General features: G+C 34.3%; 3 protein-coding genes and 2 non-coding genes across 6 annotated transcripts in view; 2 read left to right on the forward strand and 3 right to left on the reverse strand.

The window, feature by feature from the left end:
* LOC125599362 (ATP synthase subunit alpha, chloroplastic-like) overlaps positions 1-6,351 on the reverse strand; it is a 9,561-nt gene extending 3,210 nt beyond the window's left edge. The window contains exon 1 of the mRNA XM_048772746.1: positions 1-6,351. This exon is cut by the window's left edge and continues 811 nt beyond it. The gene's annotated coding sequence lies outside the window, so the exon portion shown is untranslated.
* Positions 1-9,794, reverse strand: part of LOC125599361 (DNA-directed RNA polymerase subunit beta') — a 10,266-nt gene extending 472 nt beyond the window's left edge. Inside the window, exons 1-2 of one of the 2 annotated variants that reach the window (XM_048772744.1) lie at positions 9,130-9,794; positions 1-8,352 (exon numbers count right to left, since the gene is read on the reverse strand). The exon at positions 1-8,352 is cut by the window's left edge and continues 472 nt beyond it. In XM_048772744.1, the coding sequence (XP_048628701.1) occupies positions 6,742-8,352; positions 9,130-9,582 (2,064 nt within the window). In that variant the 5' untranslated portion in view covers positions 9,583-9,794 and the 3' untranslated portion in view covers positions 1-6,741. The other variant, XM_048772745.1, reaches the window with a different exon arrangement.
* A 1,803-nt stretch (positions 9,795-11,597) lies between these two features.
* On the forward strand, positions 11,598-11,668 carry TRNAC-GCA. The gene has a single exon. It is a non-coding gene; the product is annotated as a tRNA-Cys (tRNA).
* Positions 11,669-14,019: 2,351 nt separating this feature from the next.
* On the reverse strand, positions 14,020-14,093 carry TRNAD-GUC. Its single transcript has one exon. It is a non-coding gene; the product is annotated as a tRNA-Asp (tRNA).
* An 877-nt stretch (positions 14,094-14,970) lies between these two features.
* LOC125599360 (photosystem II CP43 reaction center protein-like) overlaps positions 14,971-15,000 on the forward strand; it is a 6,876-nt gene continuing 6,846 nt past the window's right edge. Inside the window, 1 exon segment of the mRNA XM_048772743.1 lies at positions 14,971-15,000. This exon segment is cut by the window's right edge and continues 2,506 nt beyond it. The gene's annotated coding sequence lies outside the window, so the exon portion shown is untranslated.

Raw genomic sequence — 15,000 nt, forward strand, 5'->3', positions numbered from 1 at the left:
AAGCAAGCCCAACAGCCAACCCAGCAGCAATAACCGAAGCAGCAGAAACCAGTGGATTCATGATAAGTTCCTCACACCAAAATAAAGAAATAGTTAATGATACAATCATCCAACGACTTAGGACTTAATTATAATTAAGTCATCGCTAAGATTCATCCAGCCAAAATAACCAAAAACTTGATAAGAATTACTTTGATATTAGTTCCTATCCACGGGATTTTGAAAAATGCATAATATATATATATACGACTTTTTTATGCCGTTTCTTTTTTGTGAACCATTCTTTTCTTTTAATTCTTCGTTCTTTTTTTGATCGTTTTTTTCAGCCAATTCACAGATAAAAAGTAAGAACTTATAATCGAATCGTTATCTAAATAGAAATTCACAAAAATAGTGGGGCAGATTATATAGATCTTTAACTTATATATACCTAGTCAATATCAAATATGACATATACAAGTGTTTCTTACATAACGTAAACCAACTATTCGATAATTGGGCTAACCTAAATTTGAAAAAAAAAAATAGTTAATGATGACCCTCCATGGATTCACCTATATAAGCCGCAGCTAAAGTGGCAAAAATGAGAGCTTGAATCCCGCTTGTAAATAATCCAAGGAACATGACAGGTATAGGAACCACTAAAGGTACTAAAGAAACAAGAACAACAACTACTAATTCATCGGCTAATATATTTCCGAAAAGTCGAAAACTCAGTGATAGGGGTTTTGTAAAATCTTCTAAGATGTTAATGGGTAAAAGAATTGGAGTTGGTTGAATGTATTTACTGAAATACCCTAATCCTTTTTTGCTAAGACCCGCATAAAAATATGCTACTGATGTGAGTAAAGCTAAAGCAACCGTCGTATTTATATCATTCGTTGGTGCTGCTAACTCCCCTTGAGGTAACTGGATAATTTTCCACGGTAAAAGGGCTCCTGACCAGTTAGAAACAAAAATAAATAAAAACAGGGTTCCAATAAAGGGAACCCATGGACCGTATTCTTCTCCAATCTGGGTTTGACTCACATCTCGAATGAATTCAAGGACAAATTCAAAGAAGTTTTGGCCGCCAGTTGGAATGGTTTGTGGATTGCGAACCGCTAGAGCTGCGGAACCTAATAAGATAGCAATTACAACCCAAGAAGTAATAAGGACTTGCGCATGGACTTGGAACCCCCCTATTTGCCAATAGAAATGTTGGCCTACTTCTACACCAGATATCTCATATAACCCTTCTTTTATTAGTGTATTGATGGAACATGATAAAACATTCATATTGCCCTCTGACAGAAATAAGAACTTTAAATTATTTTGATTCAAGACCCCCCCTTTTTTTTTACTTATTTACTTGAATTTTTATTTTAGTTTTGGATACCAACTAAACGAATCACACAATATACCCAGTTTTTTATCTCTTTTTCTTTTGTATGATTCAGGAATAGTAACCGATTTTATAAATCGAAATACAGGGAGCCCCTCCCTCAAAAAAAATTGATTTATTTATCTTATTATTAATCAAGAATTTTGTATATAGCTAGAACGACCCTCACAAATTGCGAATACTAATTTGTTAAGAATGAATCGAATTGAAGCTATAGCGTCATCATTTGCTGGAATAGAAATATCCGCGAGATCGGGATTACAATTTGTATCGATTAAAGAAATGGTTGGAATTCCCAAAGTTATACATTCTCGAAGAGCCGTATATTCTTCTTGCTGATCGATGATGATTACAATATCAGGCAATCCCGTCATATATTTAATCCCGCCTAGATATGTTTCCAAGCGAGATAATTGTCTCTTCAACACAGCTGCATCCCTTTTCGGAAGACGGTTGAATCCCTCTGTCTTTTGTTCAGTTCTCAAGTCCCTAAACTTATGAAGTCTTTTTTCTGTAGTAGACCAATTTGTTAACATGCCGCCGAGCCACTTTTTATTAACATAATGACACCGAGCCCTTATTGCAGCCCGCGACACTAAATCAGCTGCTTTATTTTTTGTCCCAACAATTAAGAATTGTTTTCCCCTACTTGCTGCATCAAAAACTAAATCACAAGCTTCTGATAAAAAACGAGCAGTTCTAGTCAGATTTATAATATGAATACCTTTACGCTTTGCAGAAATATAAGGTGCCATTCTAGGATTCCATTTCCTAGTACCATGCCCAAAATGAACTCCTGCTCTCATCATCTCTTCCAAATCGATGTTCCAATATCTTTTTGTCATTTCTTTTCACACTTAAAAGGGGGGTACCCAAAACTAAAATAAAAATTTGTTCCAATGGAACCTTCTCTTGTCCGTTTATGCACGAGCCGAGCCATTATTTTGTATTCATTATTATCTTTATTAGTGTTAACAAATTATTAAAGCAAATGACTACAGCAAACAATAAAACATGAAATTCAAAACAGGAATCTGCTATTAGGAATTATTCAATTCTAGAAAAGGCAGATTTGTAAATAGAAGAGTCACAAAATTCCCTGTGATAAAATAAAATATCTCTCATATCTCCCTCTAATAAAGATAAATTCTTTGTTTTTTTTTCAAAAAGAATATTGGTATGTTGCCGTGAACAATGCACCAATCCTTTGTTGAACCCGGTCCCGGCGGGGATCACACCCCCTAGAACAACATTTTCTTTCAGGCCTTTCAACCAATCGATACGACCCCGAAGAGCAGCTTTTGCTAAAACTCTAGCAGTTTCTTGAAAACTTGCTTCGGATATAAAACTTTGAGTATTCAAAGATGCTCGAGTTATTCCTAATAAAACGGCTCGATAACAGATTGCTTCTTCTAAAGCACGCCCCGTGCGTTCTGCTCGTAACAATCCAATCAATTCTCCAGGTAAAAAAACATTAGACATTCCCTCTTCTGAAACCAAAACTTTTGATGTTATTTGACGTACAATAATTTCGATATGCCTATTATGAATCTGCACCCCCTGGGATCGATAAACCTTTTGAATCTTATTAACCAAAGAAATACGACTTTGCACTATAGTTAGCTCAGCACCAATCAAGAATCCCCAAGGAATTCCAAGAATTCTTGTTATACACCTGTTCCAACCCTTAATCCGCTTTTCTAAGTTCAGTGATATTGAATCAATCGAGCGGACTTCTAACACCTGTTCTACTTTTGGAAGACCTTGGGTTATATCACCGGATCTCGATTTTTCATATATAAATGTAACTAATGTATCCCCTTCGTAAAGAATTTCTCTATAATGCCCGTGAACTTTTGCTCCCGGAGTAGCCAAATAGGGCTTAGCGGATCTTATTACTACAGAATCCCTTTGAACAATTAAAACTTGACCCGATTTTAGGTATGGTTCTTTTTTGGCTATACATAGATTTTCACAAAAAAATTGTCCAAGACTTATTATTGTGGACGTTTCCTCACAATAATAATTATTATAATTTTGATGAAGAAAATACCAATTCAATTTGAATGGATTCAAAACAAGGTTACTGTATGGATCTAGATTAAAAATTCTTCCGTTTTCATCTATTAAATAAGAGTGAATTATTTGAAAAATATATTTGAAGTTATCAAGTTGCAAATATTTAATTACAGAGATCTGATTATAAGTTAGTAAAGGCAAAAATGAATAAAAATTCGAAATTTGAATGGCTGTTCCTAAGGGGCCCGACGAATTTTGAATTGTAATTAGAGGTTTTTTTTTTATTGATTGGTTTATAACATTGTGATATTTTACATGATTAAATGGACCGATTCTAAAACAATTAGAGGATGATAAAATTAACAAAGATTGGGATTCCTTATTTCTGAACATACGAATAGTTCCATGATTTTGTCTAAGCGATTGTTGAAGAATGCCAGCCTTGGGAGAAAGCGAATAAAACGGATTCACGGAATCTGCAGAGATCAATCCCGAATCCGGCGGATTATTTCTTTTTCTTATATACGAAATATGGGATTTCACTAAGCCAATTCTTATGAAATCTCGAATCAAACCCTTTGTACTTACTTCAACAACGAAAGCGCGGACCTCCTCGAGGGAAGAATTTTTGTTGTCTTGGTCCCAATTCAAGACTAAACAAGTGCGAACCAATTGAATACTTGTGTCAGAAATTCCTCGAGTTGGTTTACCATTTCCATAAAGGATATAGTTGAAAACTCGAAGTTGAATATTATCCTTTTCCCGAAAGAGATCTTGTGGGAAGAGTGTTGCTAAATTTATACTGTCCATTATCTCATAGGTAGCTACGGGCCGCACCAAAACAAAAAACTTTTTCTTGGTTGGTGTGATCCGTTGGGCATAAATCCAATTTTTTAAATTTTTTGATTCTTTAGAGTTTGTTTTTCCCCTTCCTGGCGGTATCAAGATGCCACTATGTCGGGATATCTTATCTGTCTTGTCCGGAAAATGGATATCCCCCGAAAATATTTTGAGTTCAATCCTTTTTTTTTTTCTCTCCACTCGGATCAACCCGCCGACTTGGCTTCTTATATTTAAAGTGATTCGTGTATCGACTCCAATGATACTATAGTTCTGTACCATTATGGCGGAGGATTCGGGTAAAATATGCACTTCCTCAGGAATGAAAAAAAAGCGATCTACTTTCATTTCGTATTTTGTCTTAAATTTTTGGACTCCTCGATACTCAATCATATCCTCTTTTTGGACGATTGAGTCCGCCTTTAGAGTTCCATATTTAAGAATTCCGGAACTCTTTCTTCTGTATCTAGGATCATCAAAAAAAGCAAAAATACTGTTTCTACGGAAAATACCATTTATGGGTATTTCAATCGAGATACCTGAATGTGGTATGAACTCTTTCGCTTGCTCTTGAATCGATTGGAATGGAATGAGAAATCTATTTCTTCGCCTTTTTGCTAATAAATCCGAATTCTCATGAAAAATAGCAGAATATATGAAATTATAATGACTAGTACCTACGATTCCATTCAATTCTGAATAATTGGGAATCCCAGATTTTTTTTTATCAGAAAAATCTGAACTGAAAAATTTTTTGCTCACTTGATCATTATTCACTGAGAGGCTAGAAATAGATTTTCTTTCGACGGAAAGAAAGGGTATGTTCATTTGATCTTGATCTTTGTGGATCGAAAAAAGAATTAGACTAGATCCACAAGAACCTCCTGATAATATCCATAAATGACTTGTTTTTGGTAAAAGATGGACATTACTATATGTAAATTCGGGTGCATGGGATACATCAGTACTCCAATGCATTTCGCCCTCGGAGTCAGAATAAATATATTTTCTAACCCTCTCTTTAAAATGAAAAGTGGATGTTCCCTCGCGAATCTCAGCAATCACTTGTTCTGATTCCACATATTGATCATTTTGAACTAAAAGAAAACTTTTTGGTGGAATAGTCACGCTATGTATAATATCTTCGCTCTCAATAATTACAGACAAGTCTATATAACATAGAAAGGCAGGATGCCCGTGACGTGTACGTGTAGGATGAACCAAATCCTCATTAAATTTGATTTTTCCATTATAAGGGGCTCGTACATGTTCGGCAGTACCTCCTGTAAATACTCCACCGGTATGAAAAGTTCTTAATGTTAGTTGAGTCCCCGGTTCGCCAATAGATTGACCCGCAATAATACCTACAGCTTCCCCCAATTCAACTAGGTCACCATGAGTGGGACTCCGGCCATAACATAATCGACAGATCCAAGATGTACTCCGACAAGTAAAGGGAGTTCGAATAGATATTGATTGTGTTCCAAAGGTTATGAATCGATTGACAAGTCCAATCCCAAGATCTTGATTTCGAAAGGCGACACATCGGGAACCTATATATATATCGTCTGCTAAGACACGACCAATTAATGTTTGGATAAAAATTCTTTCTGACATCATCCGACTTTTATTTCGAGGACTCACAGAAATCCCTCGGATAGTGCCACAATCCGTTCGACGTACAACAATATGTTGAACTACTTCAACAAGTCGACGCGTAAGATATCCAGCATCTGATGTGCGGACCGCAGTATCTACAACTCCTTTACGGGCTCCATAGCAAGAAATAATATATTCTGTTAAAGACAGTCCTTCGCGTAAATTGCTTTGAATAGGTAAATCAATCATTTGTCCTTGGGGATCCGACATTAATCCTCTCATACCTACTAATTGATGTACTTGAGATGCATTTCCTCTAGCTCCCGAAAAAGACATCATATGGACTGGATTGAAAGGGTCCGTCATCCTAAAATTAGGATTCATTTCCTGTCGCAAATATTCACTTGTAGCATACCATATCTCAATAGATTGGCGTAATTTTTCTACCGCATGTACATTCCCATAATGATGGTGTTTTTCCAAAATCAAACTTTGTTGTTCAGCATCTTGGACAAGCCAGCCCTTAGAAGGTATCGTTAAAAGATCATCAATTCCTAATGAAATGGATGTAGCAGTTGCTTGCTGGAAACCCAGAGTCTTTACTTGATCTAGGATGTGTGATGTATATGCCATCCCGAAGTGATCTATTAATCGGCTAATAAGTCGTTTAATAGCAGTTCCATCTATCACTTTATTGTGAAATACCAGATTGGCCCGTTCCGCCATAAGTACCTCCATATTCTGCTGAATGGGATTCGACAATGAGTTTGAGTCAATGATTGCAAAACTTCCTTTTCTCGATCTTGATTTTTTAGGTCAGGAACTATGTCCGAGTTGACTCGGAGAGGTCCGAATTCACACGGGTGTCCTATAATTCTTTTTTTATGAATACCATATTATTAGGTATCATATGAACAAGCTTGAGAAAAACCTTGTATAGCTTCCTCGATTTCTCGATAAAAAGAAATATGACCAACTGTGGTTCGAATATATATACAAAAAGTTTGTTTTTTTACACTTCTTACTATCAGATAGTGTGCATAAATCTCATGATAGTTACCAAAAGATTCATAGTGAACTTCGATAGGAACTTCTTTTGAAGCAATAACGCGTTGATCTAATTGCCACCGAAGCCACAAAGGACTATCTAAATTGATTCTTTTCTGCCGATAAGCTCCAATTGCATCATAGGAATTGCAAAAAAAGGGTTCTTTCATATACTTATAGTTTGTTTCGTAAATTCTTTCATTTTGATAGTTTTTTCGATTACATGGATTATATCTGTTTGCACAAATACCTCGACGAGTGCCGCTCGTTAATACATAGAGTCCAATCAGCATATCTTGAGTCGGTACAGAAATGGGATCTCCAATAGCTGGAGATAAGAGATTCATATGAGAAAACATAAGTAAACGAGCCTCTGCTTGAGCTTCTAAAGATAAAGGCACATGAACAGCCATTTGATCCCCATCAAAGTCTGCATTGAACCCCTTACAAACTAATGGATGTAAACAAATAGTGCGTCCTTCCACTAAAATGGGTTGGAATGACTGTATGCCTAATCTATGTAGAGTAGGTGCTCTATTCAGTAATACGGGATGCCCCTGCATAACTTCTTGAAGGATTTCCCAGACAATCGGCTTTTTTTCACGAATTTGACTCTTAGCAACTCCTATGTTCGAAGCCAGATGTTGTCTAATTAGACCACGAATTACAAATGTCTGGAAGAGCTCTATTGCTATTTCGCGAGGCAATCCACAGCGATGTAATGAAAGTGAGGGTCCAACGACAATCACCGAACGCCCCGAATAATCGACCCGTTTGCCAAGCAGAGTCTCGCGAAATCTTCCCTCTTTTCCTTCAATTACATCTGAAAATGACTTGTAAACCTTATTATGACCATCCCTCATGGGTTGTCCACGGATTCCATTATCAAGAAGTGTATCCACGGCTTCTTGTACCAATTTTTCCTGACACATTACTAATTCCCCTGGTGTAGATCTACTTGTTGTTAATAGATCAGTAAGAGTATTGTTCCGATAGATAACTCTTCTATAGAGTTCATTAATATCTGAACTCATCAGTTTACCCCCTTCTATCTGAATGATGGGTCTCAACTCGGGAGGCAGAACCGGTAAGAGACATAAAATCATCCATTCCGGTTCTATATTTGTTCGAATAAAATGCTTAGCTAATTCCATACGTCTAACTAAAAAATCTTTTCTTCTTACAATTTTTCGATCTTCCCATTCATTCCCCGTGGGACCTTCTTCTCCTAATTGTTTCCATTCTACCAACGAATTTTCTATAATAATTCGCAAATCTAAATCGGCTAATTGTTCTCGGATAGCACCCGCCCCAGTAGAAATTTCTCGATTTCTAAATATATCGAAACCTTGAGTAGTAAAAAAAAGTGGGATGCTGTATTTCCAGGATTGAATTTCATATTCAAATGAACCTCGTAATCGTAAGAAAGTAGGTTTTTTCGTTATGGGCCTAGCAAAAGAAAAATTGGGATAGGGTCCACTATATGATCTCCCCCCCTCAAAACCGGACATGAAAGTTTCCTCTCATCCGGCTCAAGTAGTTATATCAAATAAAGATAAAGAAAGGGGTCGCACTTTCCAATTGTATTTTATAAAATCAAGTGAAAACCCAAAAAGAATCTACGCCTTACTCAAGTTCTCAGTGCAAACCAACCACCATTTCATTGATTCAATTAATTCTTCTTTGATTTCTATTTAGATTCTTTAGTGAATTCAAAATTACGACAGAAAAAAATGTCAAATTCTTGAGTAGTCTACTTCCCTTCGAATGCCGGAATACTTTTTACCTTAAGTGAAAGGAATGCCTTAGAATTCATACGGGATTTATTTGTCTATGTATTGTTCCATTCGATCTTTTAGGTCCTGCGTTACCTCGATGGTTATGCCACAATATTCTTAAAGCTTATATGCGATGTATAGACTTCTCCAACCATGACATATTTGTTTACTTCAATATAAAAAACCAAATTTCTTTTCGTTTAGAAAGATAAGGGAATGCTTAATTCGACAAAAAAAAGGTCTTCTTTTCACGAGGTACGACTATCAATTTGAAGTACTTTTTTTTTACTGAATCGACCATAGACCAATCGCCCTTGTTATTTGGGAGTATTGAATACACCCACAAGTCTGAGCTTCATGTTACTCTTTTCAAGAGACATGTCAGATCGAGGGCATCCCAAATTGATTGAAGGGGATGAGAGTTTATCATTCTTAAAAATAAAAATTTCGATCAAATCACACATCGCAGTATACTAGACCTTCTAATTCTTTAAGAGGTTTATCTAAAAGATTCGCAATATAACTAGGAAGACGTTTCAAATACCATACATGAGTTACAGGACATGTCAGTTTTATGTATCCCATTTGATATCTTCGTATCCGAGAATCAACAAATTCAACTCCACATTGTTCACAAAATTGCGAGTCTTCTTTTTCATCTCCGATCACTCGATAATTTCCACAAGCGCAAATTCCACTCTTTATAGGCCCAAAAATCCTTTCACAAAATAATCCATCTTTTTCCGGTTTATTGGTTTTGTAATGAAAAGTATAGGGTTTTGTCACCTCTCCAACTATCTCTCCATTAGGTATTTTTTTAGTGGCCCAAGCACTTATTTGCTGAGGAGAAACTAATCCAATTCGGAGTTGTTGATGTTTATACCGATCGATCATATAAGAAATTTTGTGATTCATTCCGATTAAACTTCCTTCCTATTAATCTGGAAATTCTTCTCAGATACAAGGAAATGATTCAGTTCCAGAGCCAAAGATCGTAGTTCTCGAACAAGTAATCGAAAAGATTCTGGAGCATCTTCTGGTTTAGGTATTGTTCCTCCAATGATAGTGGTACCAAGTACTTCTTGGCGAGCTCTAATATGATCAGATTTATAAGTAAGCATCTCTTGTAGGATCCCCACCTACACAAGAAAATTGTTGATAAAACTCCAAAATAGCATTTTCTTTTGACCCAATTTTTTTTTTCTCCTTATCGGTTAAGAAAGATAAGAAAATTTCAGGGTAGCAAACATTCTCTAGAATTTCTCTTAGATTCGAACCCATAGCTGATGATAGAACTAGAATAGATATTTTCTGTTTCCTACTCACACGAGCCCATATTCTTGCTTTTTTATCAATCTCTAATTCTAGCCTGCCCCCCCAATCTGATATTATGGTGCCGGTATAGACCGAAATCCCGTTATGATCCAATTCTGACTGGTAATAGATACCAGGACTTTGTAATATTTGATTGATCACAACTCGGTATATTCCGTTTACTATAGAAGTTCCAAGGGAATTCATTAAAGGAATGTTTCCAATAAAAATTCTTTGTTCTTGCATATTCCTATTGGTTTTCCAAATTAATCCCGCGGATACATATAATTCAGAAGAATATGTAAGTAATTCATAGACAGCATCTCGTTCTTTTATCAGAGGTTCTACCAATTGATATGTTTCCACAAATAATTGAAATTCAATTTCGTGATCTATATCTTCAATTTTTGGAAATTGCGAAAGTTCTTCTATTAAACCCTGATCAATAAACCGATAAAACCCTTCAAATTGTATCTGATTAAATCCGGGTATTGTAGATGTTCCCTCTTTTCCATCCCCGAGCATCTTTTTTGAATTTATCATTTATCCGTTTATTTTAAAAATCCCATATCTCATTCTTCACCGAATCATATAGATAGAATTCGATCTAGCAATAATGGAATTTCTATTCTGTTTACTGAATCACATGAAATTTTATCCAACTCCAAGATATATGGAATGTATGAAATCCGTATGAACGGAGACTAGATTCAATTGGAATTTTTTTTATAAGAAAGAGATCCGAATGGAACAGAATTTAGAAATACCGCTGGAACTTATGGAGTTTTGTAACGACTAGAAAAAAAGTAATTTCATTTTCACCTATGATATTACATATTCCAATTCGATCGCATACCATAAAAAACGGTATTCATGATAGGATCTGTTCGAGCAGATAAACATATAAGAAATAGAAAACTTTTTTTTAAACACTTTACTTTTTCATGTATTTGTATTTCATTGTTCAAAAAAATAGTTGCAGAAAAAAGATGGATTTTTACCTATTTTGAATAGAATATTTAGAATATCATTGAATTGAAGTAGGTAAGAAAACGTATGTTTTTTTATTTATTAATTTTAATTATTATTAAAATAAAAAAGAATGCACAGGTATATATATATGTCTCTTTTTCTTCTTTTATTGTGGTACAGTTCTATTTGGAACAGCACATGCTGTGCTCTACCAAAAATTAAAAATTTTTTTCAATGTATTCAATGAAAAATTTCAATACAAAAATTTATTGAGAATTACTCCTCAAAAGCATCCCTAGAGAGATAAAATACCCCATTATAGAGCTATACAAGGTAACGTATGTTCTGATTCTGGGGTTTACATATACTCATTATTAGTGTTATAATTCAAATGGAAGAAGATTTCTTTTTAATTGAAAAAACTCAAAATAGATTAGTTATAAATCTATTTCTAATGATTTTCTTATCTTATATTATTAGAAATAAAAAATGTAAATTTGAATTCAAAAAAGGTCATGAATTTACAGTCAATAGTTAATGGTTCTGATTTGTACTAGATTCTATATTTTGTGACTGAAAATCTATATTTTTTTCGGAGTTGAAAAAAAAACAAGAGAAAATTTGAATCTAGTACAAATCATTTTGGCGGCATGGCCGAGTGGTAAGGCGGGGGACTGCAAATCCTTTTTCCCCAGTTCAAATCCGGGTGCCGCCTCAACAGGAGACTTGAAATCTCCTGTTATAAAACTATAACAAACGTAGGAAAAGACTCTTGATACTTTCTTTTCGTGATTCTAAGCCCCTGGCTCTCGAGGTTCTATTCTCTAACCTAAAGTTTTACCTATCAGATTAGAGGAAAACTAAAACGAGTGGAGGGAAATCCATTAGATTGGATAGGCAGAGAGGGAATTAAATTAATAGTTTTGGAAAGGATCTAAGATACTTTGGATATAGACTCATGAAAGTGTCGGAATGCTCAGACATTCAATCAATATTAGATTAGATGAAGAATTGCCTTTCGTTTTACTTCAAATAAAAATAAAAAACGATAAAAGAAAGAAAAAAGATTATTCTTTCTACATATGAGTCAGATTTTTTGGATACTTCGAAAAGTATCTGTTTACTTGTGTTTACATCTTGTCGATTCTACTAGAAATTCTATAATTAAGAATAACTCAGTATAAGATAAGTGGATTTTTTGGAGTAGTTCATCAATGGTGACCAAATATCTCTCCCTTTTTTTGACTCTGCACCAGTGATTTCACTATTATTAGTGAACAATAATGGAAAAGTTTCTTCATATTCATAGGGGACAGAATTCACATGGATATAGTAAGTCTCGCATGGGCTGGTTTAATGGTAGTTTTTACATTTTCCCTCTCTCTCGTAGTGTGGGGAAGAAGTGGACTCTAGAAGTACTCCTAATTGCGATAATAATCAAACTCTATCAACCTGTATCAATTGTTTTAGTTTTCTAGACCGGCCGGCAATTTTTTTTAAGATCTTTTTTTAGAAATTGGATTTATGTTTTGTTTTATTGACTCATTTTATTTTTTGATATCAGAGTTTATACCGTTAACCATTCATGGGATAACCCCCTTTCGAAATCTCAAGAGGTTTCCATCGAATTCGGATTATCCGTATTAAATGGATCAAACAAACAAATGAAATTGAGAAAGTATGTACATAGATTTCATATTCTATATTAATTTATATTTACATTTATAAAGAAAAAGAGAGATATGGGTGGATTCCTTTATATTAAGATATTTCACTTGTATCTTTATACATTACAATAACCATAATGGCTAGTATGGTAGAAAGAGATCTCTTTCTACCATACTAGCGGGCCCCTTAGGATACTACTGAATCTAATGCATTCCTTTCATTTAAGACGAGAAATTGACATCCTTTTTTGTCATTGATAGTCAAATTGTATTCAAATTAATTATTTTGACTAACCGTTTTTACGTAAATTATAAGCAAAAAAGCAGTAGGAACGAGAATGAAGAGTGCAGTAGCAATAAATGCAAGAATATTGACTTCCATAATTAAATCGTTTATTATTTATTTTTTTTTCTTTGGAATATCTCGGGATTTAATCCCATAGAGATGAGAAATCTTTCGCTTGTAAACTCACTCAGATGAATTAGATTTCGATGATATCGAATGAAAGAAATATCATGAATAACAATATCGGAGCTATAAAATCGATTCATCGTCAAGAATTTAATAGTATAACATAGGAAGATCTTTTATCCACACCGAATACATAATGAGATTCCTGATCCAATAAAAAACTATTTATTTATGATTCTTTTTCACCGCTTTCTTTTCTACAACCTAGTACTTTCCTTGTACAATCATCTGATGAAATATCATAAAAAACCTTTTATACTTCGATTGTTTATAAAAAGAGTTTCTAAAGAACCTTAAATAAACAATAGAAATCAAATAGAGAAAACAAGTACGAAATTTCAATTTGAAATTTTCAAAATTTTGTTTTTGTAAGGGTCTATGATCTTTTTGTAAAACAAAGGAAATGTGATAAAGACGAGTCCCGAAAAAAAAAAACGAAAATATTCCAAAAAATTAACTATATTAAATTTTCTTACGAGTTTTTCTTCGACATCGACTCTAATCTTTAAAAAGAGCATATTCATTAGGGAAGACTAATTTGATCTTTTTTTTTGAAACATCCTCTTTACTTGGTTGGATTCGAACTATTTTCACTTCCTTGACTTCATAGAAACAAAAGTATATATAGGTACTCTTGGCAAACGTATTATACGCTATCCTATTTTATTTTCCTACACGAGTTAATGGGAGATTAATTGACAAAAAGAGGAAACCCCATACAGTATCTCGTTCTTGAAGTGGTGAATGCTCTCAATAATTATAATTATACTAATTTACATATGTCTTTAAATTGGTGCAAAAGAAATACCCCTTTCTTTTGCTTGATGAAAAAAGAAAAATAAAACAAAAAGATAACCGAAACCATTTTGATCCCCTTGCCCAGAAACAAAAAGGGGAGTTTATGTCTTTTTTTTTAATTGAATCCGCCGGGACTGACGGGGCTCGAACCCGCAGCTTCCGCCTTGACAGGGCGGTGCTCTGACCAATTGAACTACAATCCCATGGAAATAAAGCGGGTAGCTTACATATTCCTTCTTATGATTTCATCATAATCATTTCAATTTTAGATTCAAATTAGTGTTTTGTAACAAAGAAAATCACAAGTAATATATTGATATCTATATGGATATCACTAAAGTGATATCAAGGCCGATTACTAGTAATCCTTGCATTATTCTAAAATCGATTGATAATCTATTTTTTATTGTAATTTTTTATGGAAACAAAAAGTAACGAGCCACAAGAAATAAAGAAAAAAGTAAAGTCGAAATATACCCAGATATTTGACTTTTTTCTTACCCTTCTCTGTCAATTATGCAAAACAAAAAAGGTTATGTAGACAGCGAATTATTGGGCCGAGCTGGATTTGAACCAGCGTAGACATATTGCCAACGAATTTACAGTCCGTCCCCATTAACCGCTCGGGCATCGACCCAGGAAGAATCTATTCGAACTTTATGGATAATCCATGATCAACTTCCTTTCGTAGTACCCTACCCCCAGGGGAAGTCGAATCCCCGCTGCCTCCTTGAAAGAGAGATGTCCTGAACCACTAGACGATGGGGGCATACTTGCTCAACCGCCATCATACTATGATCATAGTATGATCAGTTTTTTAAAATTGTCAATATAATCAAATGGTATGACTAGCTTATAAGATTTTTTATTTTTTTCTATAGCATTCTATATCATTTTTTTATTTTACATTTATATTCATATTCTAATCACAATTCTATAAAAAAAATCGATATATTTTCTTTTTATATTTGAAGTGGAAATATGAAAAAAAAAAAAAAATCGAAAAAAAGTCTAGTATAAAATCTTTTAAAGAAGTGATTGGTCTGACAGAAAAAAAATAAAAAAGAGGGTTAAGTTTCGTTTTTTTTACTTTACTTAATAGATTGCCTC

The sequence above is a fragment of the Brassica napus genome, unplaced genomic scaffold, assembly GCF_020379485.1.
Source record: "Brassica napus cultivar Da-Ae unplaced genomic scaffold, Da-Ae ScsIHWf_1846;HRSCAF=2482, whole genome shotgun sequence".
In the NCBI taxonomy this organism is placed as follows: domain Eukaryota; kingdom Viridiplantae; phylum Streptophyta; class Magnoliopsida; order Brassicales; family Brassicaceae; genus Brassica; species Brassica napus.